At 43.2% G+C, this 19,440-nt stretch overlaps 1 protein-coding gene across 1 annotated transcript; it reads right to left on the bottom strand.

Moving 5' to 3' along the window:
• Positions 1 to 1,551: 1,551 nt before the first annotated feature.
• On the bottom strand, positions 1,552 to 19,314 carry LOC120054041 (protein NEDD1-like). The gene is made up of 16 exons (XM_039001407.1): positions 19,154 to 19,314; positions 18,069 to 18,212; positions 17,747 to 17,841; positions 17,520 to 17,636; positions 17,179 to 17,319; positions 16,741 to 16,970; positions 16,267 to 16,471; positions 15,463 to 15,637; positions 15,186 to 15,296; positions 14,996 to 15,049; positions 14,541 to 14,642; positions 14,008 to 14,240; positions 8,586 to 8,775; positions 6,526 to 6,661; positions 6,349 to 6,415; positions 1,552 to 3,046 (listed from the first exon to the last, which is right to left on the bottom strand). Exons 2-16 carry the CDS (start codon positions 18,202 to 18,204, stop codon positions 2,942 to 2,944), a joined length of 2,097 nt encoding a protein of 698 aa, XP_038857335.1. The 5' UTR covers positions 18,205 to 18,212; positions 19,154 to 19,314; the 3' UTR covers positions 1,552 to 2,941.
• Between the last annotated feature and the right edge of the window lie 126 nt (positions 19,315 to 19,440).

The raw sequence follows: 19,440 nt of genomic DNA, 5'->3' as shown, positions 1-19,440 counted from the left end.
CGACACAACAGTGGTAGGCCTGATTACCGATAATGACGAGACAGCCTATAGGGAGGAGGTCAGAGACCTGGCCGGGTGGTGCCAGAATAACAACCTATCCCTCAACATAACCAAGACTAAGGAGATGATTGTGGACTACAGGAAAAGGAGGACCGAGCACGCCCCCATTCTCATCGACGGGGCTGTAGTGGAGCAGGTTGAGAGCTTCATGTTTCTTGGCGTCCACATCACCAACAAACTAGAATGGTCCAAACACACCAAGACAGCCGTGAAGAGGGCACGACAAAGCCTATTCCCCCATTTGGCATGGGTCCGGAGATCCTCAAAAGGTTCTACAGCTGCAACATCAAGAGCATCCTGACTGGTTGCATCACTGCCTGGTACGGCAATTGCTCGGCCTCCGACCACAAGGCACTACAGAGGGTAGTGCGTACAGCCCAGTACTTCACTGGGGCTAAGCTGCCTGCCATCCAGGACCTTTACACCAGGCAGTGTCAGAGGAAGGCCCTAAAAATTGTCAAAGACAATTTGTCAAAAATTGTCAAAGACCCACCCAGTCATAGACTGTTCTCTCTACTACCGCATGGCAAGCGGTACCAGAGTGCCAAGTCTAGGACAAAAAGGCTTCTCAACAGTTTTTACCCCCAAGCCATAAGACTACTGCACAGGTAATCAAATGGCTACCCGGACTATTTGCACTGTGTGCCACCCCCCAACCCCTCTTTTACGCTGCTACTCTGTTTATCATATATGCAGTCACTTTAACTATACATTCATGTACATACTACCTCAATTGGCCCAACCAACCAGAGCTCCCACACATTGGCTAACCAGGCTATCTGAATTGTGTCCCGCCACCCACCAACCCCTCTTTGATGCTACTGCTACGCTCTGTTCATCAGATATGCAGTCACTTTAACCATATCTACATGTACATGCTACCTCAATCAGCCCGACTAAACGGTGTCTGTATGTAGCCTAGATACTTTAATAGCCTTGCTAGTGTATATAGCCTTGCTACTGTTATTTTTCACTGTCTTTTTACTGTTGTTTTTATTTGTTTTACTTACCTATTGTTCACCCAATACCTTTCTTGCACTATTGGTTAGAGCCTGTAAGTAAGCATTTCACTAAGGTTCTAATACTAATTAACCTGTTGTATTCGGCACACGTGACAAATAAACTTTGATTTGACAAGGACTTTGTTGCAGGTGGAGATGATTATAAGATCTACAAATATGACTACAGCACTGAGGAACTCTGTAAAATCAACCCCAAAGACCTACAAGGTTTTCTAAGATTGCGTCATTGTATTTTCCCATGTTTTTTAGTGTGTACATATTTATATATATCCCCATATTGGTGTCTAGCTGAAATTATCATATTAATCAATGATGCGTAAAACCCTCAATGGAATCTTCCATGTTTCTTTTGTGTAGAGCCAAACAAGTGCCACTTTGGGCCGGTCCATCGTTCAAATCAGTATTTTTGAACTGTTCATTTTTATTAGAGAAAAAAAAGTCTCAACTTAGCTACTTCAAATTTCTAGAATAACATCCATTTTAAATGGACCACAGGTATTAGTTGTCTGCCAGTCCTCACTTGGCAGCATGCCCTTCCACAGGCCGTATGTTGTTTTACCCACTGCTGTCTGCCACAGGCGGAGTGTTCCATCCTCTGAGCTGCTGGCATAGAGCTCCTCTATCAGTGTCCGTGCTAGATCTTTGGGACGTCCCTACCCTATGTAAGTTGACATTTTAAATGGGTAATGGTTAAGGACGTCCCAAGGATCCCAGATAGCACTGATCCTATGGTTGCTTTTACTCCATTTTAATGATGCAGTCTGATCTAGTTTTTAATTTCCTCCATTAGGAAGTATTTGGGCTCTAAGCATCAGATTTGTTTTAATCAATACTATTACAGATGTTTAAGTTATTTTGTAAGTGTTGCACCTGTATTTCATTGTTAAATTAAAGAATTAACATGCTGTCTCTTTGGAACCATTCATGGTGCATTGTAACTGAAAACTTTCAACGGTCTCCTGCGTCACTCTGAAATCAGAATGAGTTACATTAAGAGATTGTATACATAGAGTATTTATTTTTCTCTTATAAAAAAATCTATAACAAAAGAAACTCAACTATGAGGAACAGAAACTTGGCGATGCAAGCACCCTTCATAGAGGGGAGCTCGGCACCACTTTGCTTACAAGAAGAGAAATTGATGACCGATATGGCCTTTTCTTACTTAGTCCACAACAAACACTATCATGATTATGTCTTCCAACAAAGGCATGCCCTAATTTATCTTCAGTATTCCAGTAAAAGCCAAAAGATACTATCAACTTCAACCATACTGAAGATAAGTATTTAAGCGCAATCCCAAGCTAATGCATCTTCCAATCCCTAGGTCCTTGTTGATCTCTCCTTCACAGAACTAAAAGGAATGAATAGGTATCAGCAATATTGTAACGGAGTTTGCATCATTACTTACACTTGTCCATTATATTAGATCCACTGGTGGAGTCAACAAGGACCTGCGAGAGGAGAGACCGGTTTTGAATTGGGGCAAAATAGTGCCATGCCATCACGGGCCAGTCCAGCATGATAACCACTGTGTCATACCTTGTGACTGATAACATACTGGTCGGCCCTTGGGTTACAACTAGTAAGGCACTTCTTAATTAATTCATTCCAAGGCCCTTGGCAATTTGACATGTACAAAATAAACTGGTGAGAATACAAAAGGGTCCCTGCATGCCATGGAAAGAGATGGAGGGCATTAAACCAGGATACAAAAAAATGGCACCTTTGGCCTTCAGAGTTCTCTCTCTGGCACGATTATTCCACATAGACCTTAAGCTCTGCGGAAGACTTTCTGTCCGAGTTGAGAAGGGACAACAACTGTATCCAGGGGTGATTAACTCTATCAAGTCAACCTCTCAGTAATTGTCTCGGAGTCGCTTGTTCTCCTCCCTCAGCTTCTCGATCTCCTCCACCAGCGAGTCATTGACAGAGTACTTCTCGATCAGACCATGGATCTCGTTCTGAAAGGCAGCAAGGAACCAAGAGCAGGGTTTACACACATTTTGACAGAAGGAATAAAACTAAATATTATCGTTTAAATTATGATTTGTTAAAATTTAATTATTCGCGAGTGTCGTGATCATTTTTTGGGGACATGACGAAAACATTAATACATGCTAATAATTGCTAAACAGTTGAAGTCAGAAGTTTACATACACCGTAGCCAAATACATTTAAACTCAGTTTCACAATTCCTGACATTTAATCCTAGTAAAAACTCCCTGTCTTAGGTCAGTTAGGATCACCACTTTATTTTAAGAATGTGAAATGTCAGAATAATAGTAGAGAGAATTATTTATTTCAGCTTTTATTTATTTCATGACATTCCCAGTGGGTCAGAAGTTTACATACACTCAATTAGTATTTGGTAGCATTTCCATTAAATTGTTTAACCTGTTGAGGACAGAGGGCGCTGTTTTCACTTTGGGGGAAAATCGTGCCCAATTTAAACGGCCTCGTACTCAATTCTTGCTCGTACAATATGCATATTATTATTACTATTGGATAGAAAACACTCTCTAGTTTCTAAAACCGTTTGAATTATATCTGTGAGTAAAACAGAACTCCTTTTGCAGCAAACTTCCTGACAGGAAGTGGAAAATCTGAAATCGATGCACTGTTCTAGGGCCTGCCTATTAATGTCTTTGATATTTATTAGTATAGATGCACTTCATACGTCTTCCACTAGATGTCGACAGGGAGTGAGAGAAGAAATGGAGTGTGTAACTTGATCTGGGGTCGAATAATAGCTTTCGGCATGACGTGTCACCAGTTTCCTGTTTTCTGGAGAGCGCGTGAAGGGACCTGGATTTGCCTTCTGATAAGCTGTCGTTATGGACGACTAATATCTCCGGCTTTGATTTTATTTGATACATGTGACAATATTATCGTGAAGTATGTTTTTTCAATATAGTTTTATTAGATTATTGAAATTTATTCGGGACGTTAGGCGTGTTGCGTTGTGTGCCTTTGTTCAGGAAGGAGAGCTTAGCGCCACTTTGCTAGCTTTCCGTACTAATTGACTGGAGAAGAGGACATTCTAAATCCAAACAACGATTGTTCTGGACAAAGGACCCCCTTGTACAACATTCTGATGGAAGATCAGCAAAAGTAGGACCCATTTTATGATGTTATTTCATATATCTGTCGAACATGTTGTGCTAGTCGTTTGCGCCCAGCTTTTGGGTACTCTCTCGCCATAACGTAAACTGCATATCGTAATGAAGTTATTTTTAGAATTCTAACACGGCGATTGCATTAAGAACTAGTGTATCTATCATTTCCTATACAACATGTATTTTTTAGTTATGTTTATGAATAGTTATTTGGTCAGAATATGTGTGTCAGAAAAAGTGTCAGAAAAATATCCGGACGTTGTGGGAAAAAGATGCTACGTTAGCACAATGTATAACCACTGATTTCAGCTCTAAATATGCACATTTTCGAACAAAACATAAGTGTATGTATAACCTGATGTTATAGGACTGTCATCTGATGAAGGTTTATGAAGGTTAGTGAAAATTAATATCTTTTGCTGGTTTATTCCCTATCGCTAACGTGCCTATTGCTATCGCTAACGTGCCTTGATGAATGAATGCGGTAGTGTGGTAGGCTATTGTAGTAAGCTAATATAATGCTATATTGTGTTTTCGCTGTAAAACACTTTTAAAAAAATCGGAAATATTGGCTGGATTCACAAGATGTTTGTCTTTAATTTGCTGTACACCATCGATTTTTCAGAAATGTTTTATGATGAGTATTTAGGTATTTGACGTTGGTGTCTGTAATTACTCTGGCTGCTTCGGTTCTATTTCTGACGGTAGCTGTGATGGTAGCTGCAATGTAAAACTGATTTATACCTCAAATATGCACATTTTTCGAACAAAACATAGATTTATTGTATAACATGTTATAAGACTGTCAACTGATGAAGTTGTTTCTTGGTTAGTTCTTGGTTAGGCTAGGTTGGCTTTGTGCATGCTACCTGTGCTGTGAAAAATGTCTGTCCTTTTTTGTATTTGGTGGTGAGCTAACATAAATATATGTGGTGTTTTCGCTGTAAAACATTTTAAAAATCGGACATGTTGACTGGATTCACAAGATATGTATCTTTCATTTGCTGTATTGGACTTGTTAATGTGTGAAAGTTAAATATTTCTAAAAAATATATTTTGAATTTCGCGCTCTGCCTTTTCAGTGGAATGTGGGAGGAGTTCCGCTAGCGGAACGCCAGAGCCAGACAGGTTAACTTGGGTCAAACGTTTTGGGTAGCCTTCCACAAGCTTCCCACAATAAGTTGGGTGAATTTAGCCCATTCCTCCTGACAGAGCAGGTGTAACTGAGTCAGGTTTGTAGGCCTCCTTGCTTGCACGCTTTTTCAGTTCTGCCCACACATTTTCTACAGGACTTTTGACTTTGTTGTCCTTAAGCCATTTTGCCACAACTTTGGAAGTATGCTTGGGGTCATTGTCCATTTGGAAGCTTCTAAAGCCATGACATCATTTTATGGAATTTTCCAAGCTGTTTAAAGGCACAGTCAACTTAGTGTATGTAGACTTCTGACCCACTGGAATTGTGATACAGTGAATTATAAGTTAACTAATCTGTCTGTAAACAATTGTAGGAAAAATTACTTGTGTCATGCAAAAAGTAGATGTCCTAACCGACTTGCCAAAACTATAGTTTGTTAACAAGAAATTTGTGGAGTGGTTGAAAAACGAGTTTTAATGACTCCAACCTAAGTGTATGTAAACTTACGACTTCAACTGTATGCTGGTTGTTAGCTTACATAACTGATGTGTATAATTGTAATTGATACTTTTTTGGATAATATTAACATTTACAGAGTGGGTGACCTCCATTCAAGTGTATGTAAACTTCCGACTTCAACTGTATGTTTTGAATTGGCTGCATCGCACATATGCAGGTGATTCACGCAAACACAGATGCCCTAAAATATCATTCGGATCCTGGTTGATGTGTCGATTTTTATTTGATTGATAAACTTAAAAATTACATTAACAGAAATTATACAATTATTTTCTATGACATTTCCAGGCCTGGAAAACCCCATTTTAAAATGCCATGACTTTTCCAGGATTTTCATGACAGTACGAACCCTGCAAGAGGTTGGTTAGGGAAATGGAACCACAATGCAGACTGGTTTAGCGTGTGCTTTCTCGGGGACTCAAGTGTGGTGTGCAGTGGCCTATGTGTCACAGTGGACAAGTGTGGAGTAAGACCAGAGGGACATGTCACATACCAGCTGAATGTAGAACTGTTTGACCATCTCCACCTGGAGGTTCACTATGTCTCGGTGGCAGGCGTCCCTGTGGAGGAAACGGGGTTAGCCAAAAATCAACAAAACTATTGAACAGAGAAACGGTGCACAAGACAGTTCGGCAACTGTAAGTGATATGCTGTGAGAAGGTGCACCCACCTGAAGTCTTCCAGGGTCTCATGGATCATGTTGCGGATGAACTGGATCTGCAGAGATGTGAGGGGAGCGCCTCCATCCTCTGCTCCAACAGCCTCCACTATTCTCTCTGATAGCGAGGATGCCACTGCCAAAGACACTGACAGGGTATTTTCCATTAGTTTCATCAACTCACTACATGTAATGCTGTGCATACATAATTTCATATTTTACAATACTGAACAAAAATATGAACGCAACATACACCAATTTCAAATATTTACTGAGTTATAGTTCATAAGTAAATCAGTCAATTGAAATAAATAAATTAAGCCTTAATCTATGGATTTCACATGACGGAATACAGATATGCATCTGTTGGTCACAGATACCTTAAAAAAAAAGGTAGAGGTATGGATCAGAAAACCAGTCAGTATCTGGTGTGACCACCATTTGATTCGCATAGAGTTGATCAGGCTGTTGATTGTGGTCTATGGAATACTGTATATAGACTCGCTACTGTTATTTTGCTGTTGTTTTTTTATTTCTTTACATATCTATTGTTCCCCTAATAGCCATTTTTTTGTTAAAAATTGCACTGTCAGTAAGCATTAAGTAAGGTCTACCTACACCTGTTGTATTCGGGCGCACGTGACAAATAAACTTTGATTTGATGTCCCACTCTGCTTCAATTGCTGTGCGAAGTTGCTAAAATTGGCAAGAACTGGAACACACTGCAGTACACGTCAATAGGATGATAAGATGATAATAAGCATCCCAAACATGCTCAATGGGTAACATGTCTGGTGAGTATGCAGGAACATTTTCAGCTTCCAGGAATTGTGTATAGATCCTTGCGACATAGGGCCGTATATTATCATGCTGAAACATGAGGTGATGGCGGCAGATGAATTGCACGACAATGGCCCTCAGGACCTCGTCACGGTATCTCTGTGCATTAAAATTGCCATAAATTAAATGCAATTGTGTTCGTTATCCGTAGTCTATGCCTGCCCATATCATATAACCCCACCGTCACCATGGGGCACTCTGTTCACAACGGTGACATCAGCAAACCGCTTGCCCACACAACATTATACACGTGGTCTGCAGTTGTGGGGCCGGTTGGACATACTGCCAAATTCTGAAAAATGATGGAGGCAGCTTATGGTAGAGAAATTAACATTCAATTATCTGGAAACAGCTCTGGTGGATATTCCTTAATTGCTATTTTTTTCTCTTCGTGGTATCCAAATTTGATAGTTAGTCTTGTCTCATCGCTGCAATTCCTGTACGGACTCGGGAGAGGAGAAGGTCGAGAGCCACGCGTCCCCCGAAACACGACCCAACCAAGCCGCACTGCTTCTTGACACCAATGTGTCTGGAAGCCAGCCACACCAATGTGTCGGAAGAAACACCGTACACCTGGCGACAGTATCAGCGTGCATGCACCCGGGCCCACCACAGGAGTCGCTAGAGCGCGATGCCGGCCAAACCCTCCCCTGACCCGGACGACGCTGGGCCAATTGTGCGCCGCCCTATGGGCCTCCCTGTTGCGGCCGGCTGCGACAGAGCCTGGACTCGAACCAGGAACTCTAGTGGCACAGCTAGCACTGCAATGCAGTGCCTTAGACCACTGCGCCACTCGGGAGGCTTGGTGGACATTCCTGCAGTCAGCATGCCAATTGCACGCTCCCTCAAAAAGGAGACATCGTGGCTTAGTGTTGTGTGACAAAACTGCACTTTTTAGAGTGGTCTTCTATTATCCTCAGCACAAGATGCACCTGTGTAATGATCATGCTGTTTAATCAGCTTCTTGATAATCCATCGACCTGACAGGTGTGGCATACCTTGGCAAAGGAGAAATGCTCACTAACGGATATAAAAACATTTTTGTGCATTTGGAAAAATACTGGGGTCTTTTATTTCATCTCATTAAACATGGGACCAACACTTTACATGTTACGATTATATTTTTGTTCGGTGTAGTTATGTATGCTATAATACGTGTTATGCTAAATTCATTGATATAGCATATTATCTACAGCTCTCACCCACACAGACAAATAACAACACAAACTCACCTGGTACAATAATGGGCAGCGCACCATTTAGGGGCGTGTTGTAGCTCAGCTGGGCCTGCACATCATTGGTCCTCAGGCCGGGTTCAGGGGTGAAGAACGGAGGTGCTGGTTGGCTGTGTGAGGTCTGGGCTGATGACGTGGGCGTGGTTGTGGCTTCACCCTCCAGACTGGAACCACTGTCCTTCTCATACTGTCAGTCGAACAGACAACAGGTGAAGAGCAGCTTGAACATTGTCTCCAGTTTCAGTACTGCCTGGACCACAACTTGCTTAGAAGCCATTAAATCCTGCATCCATAGTCCTATTTTGAGAAGCCTTACAGTAGAAGCCAGGCATAAAATAATGCCTATTTTAGAGGGGGTTTACTTATTGGTGGGAGACAACTTTCATCTGTATGAGAGGTTGACTATTGTGTACAGTGCCTTCAGAAAGTATTCACACCCCTTGACTTTTTCCACATTTTGTTTTGCTACAGCCTGAATTTAAAATTTGATTTTGTGACACTGGCCTACACACAATACCCCATAATGGCAAAGTGGAATTATGTTTTTAGATTATTTTAAACAAATTAATTCAAAATGAAAAGCTGAAATGTCTTCAGTCAGTAAGTATTCAACCCCTTTGTTATGGCAAGCCTAAATAATTTCAGGAGTAAACATTTGCAGACATTGAATATCCCTTTGAGCATAGTGAAGTTATTAATTACACTTTGGATACATCCAGTCAATACAAAGATACAGGTGTTCTTCCTAACTCAGTTGCCAGAGAGGAGGGAAACCTCTCAGGGATTTCCCCATGAGGCCAACAGTGACTTTAAACCAGTTATAGAGTTTAAAGCCTGTGATAGGAGAAAACTGAGGATGGATCAACATTGTAATTACTCCACAATACTAATCTAATTAAAAGTGAAAATGAAGCCTGTACAGAATAAAAAAAGATTCCAAAACATGCATCATGTTTGCAACAAGGCACTATATCAAATTGTATAGGTCACATGAGCTGAATACAACATGTTTAGACCTTAGTGAAATGCTTACTTACAAGCCCCTAACCGACAACGCAGTTTAAACAAATTACGGATAAGAATAAGAGATAAAAGTAACAAGTAATTAAAGAGCAGCAGTAAAATAACAATAACGAGACTATATACAGGGGGGTACCGATACAGAGTCAATGTGCGGGGGCACCGGTTAGTTGAGGTAGTATGTACATGTAGGCAAAGTAATTAAAGTGACTATGCATAGATGACAGAGAGTAGCAGTGGTATAAAGAGGGGGAGAGGGGTGGGGGGGGCAATGAAAATAGTCTGGGTAGCCAGATGGCTTGGGGGTAAAAGCTGTTTAGAAGCCTCTTGGACCTATACTTGGCCCTCCGGTACCGTTTGCCATGCGGTAGCAGAGAGAACAGTCTATGACTAGGGTGGCTGGAGTCTGACAATTTTTAGGGCCTTCCTCTGACACCGACTGGTATAGAGGTTCTGGATGGCAGGAAGCTTGGCCCCAGTGATGTACTGGGCTGTTCTCACTACCCTCTGTAGTCGAAGGCCGAGCAGTTGCCATACCAGGCAGTGATGCAACCAGTCAGGATGCTCTCGATGGTGCAGCTGTAGAACCTTTTGACAATCTGAGGACCCATGCCAAATCTTTTTAGTCTCCTGAGGGGGAATAGGTTTTGTTGTGCCCTCTTCACGACTGTCTTGGTGTGCTTGGATCATGTTAGTTGGTTGGTGATGTGGACACCAAGAAACTTGAAGCTCTCAACCTGCTCCACTGCAGCCCCGTCGATGAGAATGGGGGCGTGCTCGGTCCTCTTTTTGCTGTAGTCCACAATACTCTCCTTAGTCTTGATCACGTTGAGGGAGAGGTTGTTGTCCTGGCACCACACGGCCAGGTCTCTGACCTCCTTATAGGCTGTCTCGTTGTTGTCAGTGATCAGGCCTACCACTGTTGTGTCATCGGAAAATGTAATGATGATGTTGGAGTCGTGCCTGGCTGTGCAGTCATGAGTGAACAGGGAGTACAGGGGGGGACTGAGCACACACCCCTGAGGGGCCCCTGTGTTGAGGATCAGCATGGCGGATGTGTTGTTACCTATCCTAACCACCTGGTGGCAGGATCCAGTTGCAGAGGGAGGTGTTTAGTCCCAGGGTCCTTAGCTTATTGATGAGCTTTGAGGGCACTATGGTGTTGAACGCTGAGCTGTAGTCAATGAAAAGCATTCTCACATAGGTGTTCCTTTTGTCCAGGTGGGAAAGGGCAGTGTGGAGTGCAACAGAGATTGCATCATCTGTAGATCTGTTGGGGCGGTATGCAAATTGGAGTGGGTCTAGGGTTTCTGGGATGATGGTGTTGATGTGAGCCATGACTAGCCTTTCAAAGCACTTCATGGCTACAGATGTGAGTGCTACGGGTCAGTAGTCATTTAGGCAGGTTACTTTACTGTTCTTGGGCACAGGCACTATGGTGGTCTGCTTAAAACATGTTGGCATTACGGACTCGGACGGGGAGAGGTTGAAAATGTCAGTGAAGACACTTTCCAGTTGGTCATCGCATGCTCGCAGTACACATCCTGGTAATCGGTCTGGTCCTGTGGCCTTGTGAATGTTGACCTGTTTAAAGGTCTTACTCACATCGGCTGCGGAGAGCGTGATCACACAGTCTTCCCGGAAGAGCTGGTGCTGTCATGCATGTTTCAGTGTTATTTGCCTCGAAGCGAGCATAGAAGTAGTTTAGCTCGTCTGGTAGACTCATGTCACTGGGCAGCTCTCGGCTGTGGTTCCCTTTGTAGTCTGTAATGGTTTGCAAGCCCTGCCACATAAGACGAGCATCGGAGCCGCTGTAGTACGATTCGATCTTAGTCCTATATTGATGCTTTGCCTGTTTGATGGTTCGTCGGAGGGCATAGCGGGATTTCTTAGAAGCTTCTGGGTTAGAGTCTCGCTCCTTGAAAGCGGCAGCTCTAGCCTGTACTCTAGCCTGTAATCCATGGCTTCTAGTTGGGGTCACTGTGGGGACGACGTCATCAATGCACTTATTGATGAAGCCAATGACTGATGTGGTGTACTCCCCAATGCCATCGGAGGAATCCCGGAACATATCTGTCTGTGCTAACAGTCCTGTAGCTTAGCATCTGCTTCATCTGACCACTTTTTAAATCGATCTAGTCACTGTTGATTCCTGCTTTAATTTCTGCTTGTACGCAGGAATCAGGAGGATAGAATTATGGTCAGATTTGCCAAATGGAGGGCGAGGGAGAGCTTTGTATGCGTCTCTGTGTGTGGAGTATAGGTGGTCCAGAGTTCTTTTCCCTCTGGTTGCACATGTGACATGCTGGTAGAAATTAGGTCAAACGGATTTCAGTTTCCCTGCATTAAAGTCCCCGGCCACCAGGAGCGCCGCCTCTGGGTGAGTGTTTTCTTGTTTGCTTATGGCGGAATACAGCTCATTCAATGCTATCTTAGTGCCAGCCTCTGACTGTGGTGGTATGTAAACAGCTACAAAGAATACAGATGAACACTCTCTCGGTAGGTAGTGTGGTCAACAGCTTATCTTGAGATACTCTACCTCAGGCGAGCAATAGCTCGAGACTTCCTTAGATATCGTGCACCAGCTGTTATTTACAAAAATACATAGTCCGCCGCCCCTTGTCTTACCAGACGCTGCTGTTCTTTCCTGCCGGTACATCGTATAACCAGCCAGCTGTATGTTGATATTGTCGTCATTCAGCCACGACTCCGTGAAGCATAAGATGTTCATTTTTAATGTTCCGTTGGTAGTTTAATCTTCCGCGTAACTCATCGATTTTATTCTCCAAGGATTGCACGTTTGCTAGCAGAATGGAGAGAAGTGGCAGTTTATTCGATCACCTACGAATTCTCCGATGGCAGCCGCCCTTCCAGTTGGTCATCGCATGCTCGCAGTACACATCCTGGTAATCGGTCCGGTCCTGTGGCCTTGTGAATGTTGACCTGTTTAAAGGTCTTACTCACACTCACATACAAATCATTAAAATCCAGACGGAAAATATTTACACAAGAAGCCACCTAATATCACACAGTCAAACTCTTCAGTCATTTAGTAAAATCACCATTCTGCGATTTCTCACCGTTTTAAACATCGCACAGTGTTTCAACAAGGGCTCTTTACGTCATCGTTTTTATCTGAGCAAGTCTTTCTCCGCCTCCTCTTCACGCAGATCACGGGGACCGGGTCCGGTTCCCGAGGAAGCAGTATATCCTTCGCGTCGGGCCAGTCAGAGTCGTGAAAGGAAAAACAGGATTCTGCCAGTCCGTGGTGAGTAATCGCAGTCCTGATGTCTAGAAGTCATTTTCGGTCATAAGAGACGGTAGCGGCAACATTATGTACAAAATAAGAAACAAACAATGCAAATAAACACAATCTGCCGGCGCCATCTAACACTGCAAAAAAAAAGAAAAAAAGTGGCACAGCAATTAACTTTTGGTTCTGAAAAAAAGTGTTATAGTTGGGGCAAATCCAATACATTACTCAGTACCACTCTCCATATTTTCAAGCACAGTGGTGGCTGCATCATGTTATGGATTAGCTTGTAATCATTAAGGACTGGGGAGTTTTTCCAGGATAAAAAAAGATACGGAATGGAGCTAAGCACAGGTAAAATCCTAGAGGAAAACCTGGTTCAGTCAGCTTTCCACCAGACACAGGGAGATGAATTCACTTTTCAGCAGGACAATAACCTAACACACAAGGCCAAATCTACACTGGAGTTGCTTACCAAGACAGAGAATGTTCCTGAGTGGCCGAGTTACAGTTGACTTAAACCTGAAAATGGTTGTCTAGCAATAAACAACAACAAATGACAGAGCTTGAAGACTTCTCAAAATAATAAACTGGGAAAATGTTGCACAATCCAGGTGTGGAAAGCTCTTAGAGACTTGCATCTTTGGCATTGATTACAGCTGTTTCTACAATGTATTGACTCAGATGTGAATACTTAAGTAAATTAGATATTTCTGTATTTAATTTCCAATAAATGTACAAACATTTTTACAAACATGTTGTTTTCACTGTCATTATTGAGTATTGTGTGTAAAAAAAAATATCTTTAATCCATTTTGAATTCAGGCTGTAACACCAAAATGTGGAATAAGTCAAGGGGTATGAATACTTTCTGAAGGCACTGCACATTTTGAAAGGAAAAACAGAGACTAAATCAGGGGTTTCATTTCTGGTTCTGGGGCCTCCCTGAACAGCACATTTTTGTTCCAGCCCAACACTATCACATTTGATTCAAGTAATGAACGTCCTTAAGTATTTGTATCAGGTCTGATAGTGTTGGGCTGGGAAGACCCCAGGACAAGAATTGAATACTCCTGGTTCAAATGGTCTGTGTCAGCATTCCAAGTTGGTCAAGGTACAACAGCTGATTGAATAAGGTAGACTGACCCTTTTTGAGTCCTGTGTATCTGTCTGTGCTGGTGCAGGAGGCATGGCTAGCTCCTCTTTGATTGGTGAAGGGGTCTGGAAGACAGGCAGGGGGCTGTAACAGCACCCTCCTCCAAGGGTGCCCAGGGGAGTCTTGTGTTGTGGGGGCCCACCAGAGTAGGTAGGGAGGAAGTCCAGATTGTTTGCTTTCTTCCCATTTGATTCATCTGCAGTCATTCCATGGGTTTCGTAATCTGCAAAGATCAAGTGAATCAATGGCGTTACCGTAACTATAGACTTCCAGTCATTACGCTAATGCTAGTTAAGTGTTGGCTCACGAAACTACCGATACCTTCCTCCATACTGCAGGCAGAGACATAAAAATTGTATCCTCAAGTTCATCTGACTCTGGGTAAGTAGAACAAGGTAAATGCAATAAACTCTCAGTATCCCTCTATTAAAGTGGAAAGGATTTGGAAAAGTTTGCAGGTTTGTGAAGCTGTGCAGAACAATGTGAACTTTGAATGTCAAGAGACACACAAATGGAATCTCACCCTCTCTAACAGGAGAGAAAATGTCCAGACTGTTGCGTCCCACTTTGCTGAACTTCTCCATGCTTTGCTGCCCTTCTCTGGAGAACATATCCAAACTGATCGCTATGGTACATACAAACAACAGTCACAAATGTGGTCTCAATCATATACACCAGTATATATATATATGAGATGTACAGTGGACAGTGAACTTTGTTGAATGTTTATAGCAGTGTTTCTCAATCCATTCCTGGATGAACCCCACATGGTGCACATTTTTGTTCTAGCCCAGCACTAACACACCTGAATCAACTACTTGCCAAGCCCTTCATTAGTTGCATCAAGTTTATTACAGAGGGATAATTGAAAAAGACGCACGTCTTCAACTCATGGTTAGCGGTGCAGGGTCCTCATGACCATTCATTCAACGAGAGAACTACTTGAACTGTAAAAGAGGACATGGCAAATACACCTACCATTCCCTTTGATTCCACCAGGAGCATCACCACTCATCCTGTGGGCTTTGTAATCTAAAGACAAAGAAAACAAGCTGTCAGTTTGAAAAGAAAACAGAGAGAGAGAGAGACTGACAACCAAATCTAAACTTGATATACCAGAGAGTAAGTTGAAACTAAATTGAAGAGTCAAAGCAAGTGTGGAGCTCACCGTCTCTTACGGGGGAGAAGATGTCCAGGCTGTTTCTACCCACGCTGCTGAACTTGTCCAGACTAGGCAGGCAGTCAACACCCAGCTGGCCCTCTGCCTCTCTGTGTGTGCCTACACACACACACACACACACACACACACACACACACAATCTGCTCTCTGGACCTCTAAGCTCAGGTTTGACTACCACTGGTCTAGACCATGAATTGGAAATCGGCTGGTGTTTCAGGTCAGGATGTTGGCCAGAGTATATTTGAGGTACTAGAGCGAGTCTGACCTGTGCCCTGGGCTTGTCCATCCCCTCTTTCTACTGCATGGGGTGCAGGCAGGCTAGAGGGGGGATTGGAGGTGGAGCTGGGGGTAGTTACTGGTAGGTAGGTACTACCCAGCCTGGCTGAGATCCTCTTGCTTGTCTGGGCGCTGGAAGACTTGCTGGACGCTATTTTACTGGACTAACAGGGGAAAAACCAAGGGACATGGTTAGCTTGAAAAGGTCAAGTTTAATTGATCTCAGGTAACACATGCCAGTTAAATACCTACAAGCTACAATACTGTCTCTATTGAGATCTGTATTTAAGGTTTTAGAAGCATTTTGGTCCTTTATTAGTCAGGAGCCCATAGCCATACAATGCAGGGCTTACAGTGCAAGCTATCAAGAGATACACACTGAACTGACAAAGTGCATTACTCTGGGCAAATGCTTACTGTAAAGACAAAAGGGCACAGCATTTCCCATCAAGTGAAATAGAACACTCAATTCAAAAGCATTTATGTCACAATAAGTGTCAAACTATTTACATAAATTAAGGAATTAAAAAGAGTTTGTTCCGTACAACATGCACAACAGACCAAAGAAAACCCACATGGTCTTGGCGTGCCCCCTTGCACAAACAAATGTCATCCCAAAACCTCAAAACCAGTGTATCAGTCACAGTACAGCTGCAGTCCCTATCAAAAATAAAATTTGAACTCAGTTTAGGAAATTCCAATTCAGTGATTTTAAAGAGTGCTGTTTATTTTAAACTTTTCAAATCTTGTGACTGGAAATAATTGAAAAGTGCGCTGGTGGTGTGTAGCCTACCTTGAGGTGTCTGCTCTGGGAGCTCTGGAAGCGCAGGCTGGTGATGGAGGTCTTGTGTGCAGCGGCAGTCTTGGTAGGGGAGCTGAGGTTGCGCAGGTCGTACAGGTACAGTCTGCCCTGGGTGGAGCCCACTACCAGCCCTGCCCCATCTGGAGTGAAGTCAATGGCCGTCAACGGGGACTCCACACACATGTTGCGGAGAATACTGCGAGAGAAGGAGCGGAAACAAACAAACGTCAACACTGTACTTGAAAGCACAAGAGCCAGTTCTAAAGTCCCCTTTGCGCTGTTGAAGAACTAATCACTAGTATAGGACAGCATCATTGACAAAGTACAAAATAATGTGAATGTGTTTTGACCCCAAAAAATTGCAACAACAAAGCTTGTAAAAAAATACCAAGGTAACAGGCTTTCTCTCAGTCAAACAGTATATCTCTAAACTTGTTTGGTCAATACTAAACCTCATGCTCTTACATCTTGCTGGAGCTGTCATAGCAGATGATCTTCTTGTCCAGGCCAACGGTGACAAAGAGCAGGTCGTTGGCAGGAGAGAAGGCCAGGCCCGAGGCGGGGGCCTTGTGGGCTCCATCAAACACGTGCAGCTCCTTCTGAGTGTTGGCGTCCCACAGGACCACCGATCCGCTATCTGACACACTGCCCAGAAGGGAGCGCTTAACCACAGAGTACTTCAGGTCGTGGATGGGCTAAGGTGGGAGGAACGTAATTTCAGACCTGAGGCATCTTAATTGTCCCCAATTTTGTCATTGTCGTCTATCCTTCAGTCTCACATTGATTTGATGACCAGTAACAACCCCTAGCCCCTACTACTCAGGCACTGGGATAGAATTGGCTAGTATAAGCAAAGGGTCATGGTTACAGTGTTAAGTGTGTCAGGTCCAACAGAACACTCACCTGGTTGGTGCCGTGTCCAAAGGCATTACTGGACAGGTTGGTGGTGATGCTGTGCAGGATGATGTCACCACTGGTGGAGCCCGAGGCGATGTAGCTGTCACTGCCGTTGAAGGACACGCACGTCACCTCCTCTTTGTGGTCCTGGTGAGAGAGAGGAGGGACAGGTGAGGATGGAAATTGCGCCTTGAGTCTCTGTGCTAGTAATACAGGTTACTCTAAAATGCCTTGATATCTACACCGAAAGCTTGGACCAGGTGTTCAGGTGAGATGTGTTCAAAACATAAGTACTAGAACATAGTTCCCATGGGTAGGGTCACAGGTCCTGGTAAGACTGAGGGTACCTTGAGGGTGCGATGAAGCCTCTTGGCCTTTAGGTCCCAGATGTTAACAGAGTTATCAAGCCCCCCACTCACTAGGTACTGGGACGTTGAGTTCAGACTCACACGTGTCTGCTTTTTCTGAGGACAAAAAAATATTATAATAATGTGACAACATGCGGGAGGGTAATGAATTAGAATGGAACTGAGAATATTTTACTGGCCCTGGCTGTCAGGCCACATACACTCACCCCCTCTGCAAGCTCCAACACTGGGATAGGAGAGGACTTGAGACTGGATACCACCAGCTTGTCTCCTATACTGCTGGCACTTACAAGATACTGATCTGAGGAATCAAGTCAAGGCAACTGACTGAATATAGTCATTTATGTCACAGAACAGAACTGGGTGGATGAGAAAAATTACCTAAAAAATAAATAGTTTACATGAAGGTGTGGGGGCTGCTCACCACTATGGTTCAACTAGAATGTGACAAGAGCAAAGGGAAAACAAAAAAGAATACATTATAACATAGGTACATGGACATGCCCAAAGGGTTAGTAAGAAGGATACTGTTGCTGCTCCAGCACACTTGGGCCACAGGGTGTGTATTACTGTGCGGGTTGAACTGTTCCAAAACTGTCATGGAGGCTGAGTCCCAGATCTTAACACAGTCGCCGGACGACACCAGATGCGTCACCTCCTCCATAGCAACGGCTGCAAAGACACAAGGACCGCTGTGAGTGATGGCGCACACACACTCCCCCGTTGTCAGGTGGATGCAAAATGAGATGCGTTTACTGAGAAATAACGCTGCTGCCAAGAAGCAAAGATGTTTTGAGCTTGCAGTGGGTGTCTTTTCTCTGCAGTGAGACTGATATGACAAAGACTCTGAGTGATCAATGACAGAGAACTACCTCCCATCTAACTTACAGAGGGAAAGCCCATGTTAACAGAATTATTTCACAACAAATTTTCAGAGAAGCGAAAACAAATAACGTTAATGACATAGCTAATAAATGAGCAAGCTATACAGAAGAAATGCATAATAAAACAAGTTCAAATGGCATTTAAATTGTTAACAGGCTATTTAGGTTAGCTAGCCCAAATGGAGATTTGAGCAAAGCTGAGAAATGTTCTTATCAAACTTTGCTACATGCACTATCAGCTAACTAGTCAGCTTCTAGTTACGTTAGCTATGTTTATCAAGTCACAAGAACATTAGCTAGCTATCACCATTAGCAAAACAGCTTACTAACGTTAGCCAACTAAGCTAAAATGTAAACAGCTAGCTAAGTTACAGTAGATAAATTAGTTAGCCTGAATTGGCAAGCGAGTTGGTGGTTCTTTTGACTATTCAAAATTATCAAAATGTGCAACAAAGCTGCTATAAACACCTAAGTTAAATGGATAGTTAGTGAACCTACTAACTTTAATTAACTAGTTAACCACAGGTAGCTAGCGTTAGCTAGTTGAGACTACTTCTGCGAAGAAAGAGTAGCTAGCATGTAAACGTTAGCCAGCGGCTAAATTTGATCAAGTTGCTAGCTAGCAAACGTTAGATTAGCTAAATAAAGTTTAAAGTACAGGGTTTGGTTATACTATCCAGCTAACGTCATTAGTCAATACGAGCTTGTCAATTCATGGCACTCACTTACTTGTTACTGATTTCCTTGTGAAATTGTCCTATGAATTGTCTGTCGAATGACGGGAATTGTCATAAACAATTTCAATAGTGTGCAATTACAACCCGCAATTGGCGGCGATCCTGCATGTGGGCATTCCTGCATTTGCAGCCAGGACAGCGGCCCCCCTAAGTCCCCAGGGTTCCAGTTGGGAAGCAAGCCATCGCATGTATACAGAGGACACTGGCGGAACTGCAGTTTAACTGACGCCGAGCCCAGAAAGACAACTCATAGACGCCCCCATAGAGAACTCTATTCCA

The sequence above is a fragment of the Salvelinus namaycush genome, chromosome 9 (assembly GCF_016432855.1).
Source record: "Salvelinus namaycush isolate Seneca chromosome 9, SaNama_1.0, whole genome shotgun sequence".
Taxonomy (NCBI): Eukaryota; Metazoa; Chordata; class Actinopteri; order Salmoniformes; family Salmonidae; genus Salvelinus; species Salvelinus namaycush.
The sequence above is the reverse complement of the archived record's forward strand: the minus strand, read 5'-3'. Positions and strand labels throughout refer to the sequence as shown.

What these genes read in the sequence shown, in the direction of transcription:
- LOC120054041 (XM_039001407.1), bottom strand. Translation starts at nt 18,204, where the DNA reads ATGGAGGAGGTGACGCATCTGGTGTCGTCCGGCGACTGTGTTAAGATC. An exon ending in GGCTTCATCGCACCCTCAAG is followed by an intron (nt 17,320 to 17,519) that starts GTACCCTCAGTC and finishes CTCTCTCACCAG; the next exon opens with GACCACAAAGAGGAGGTGAC. An exon ending in TATGACAGCTCCAGCAAGAT is followed by an intron (nt 16,472 to 16,740) that starts GTAAGAGCATGA and finishes CTTCTCTCGCAG; the next exon opens with TATTCTCCGCAACATGTGTG.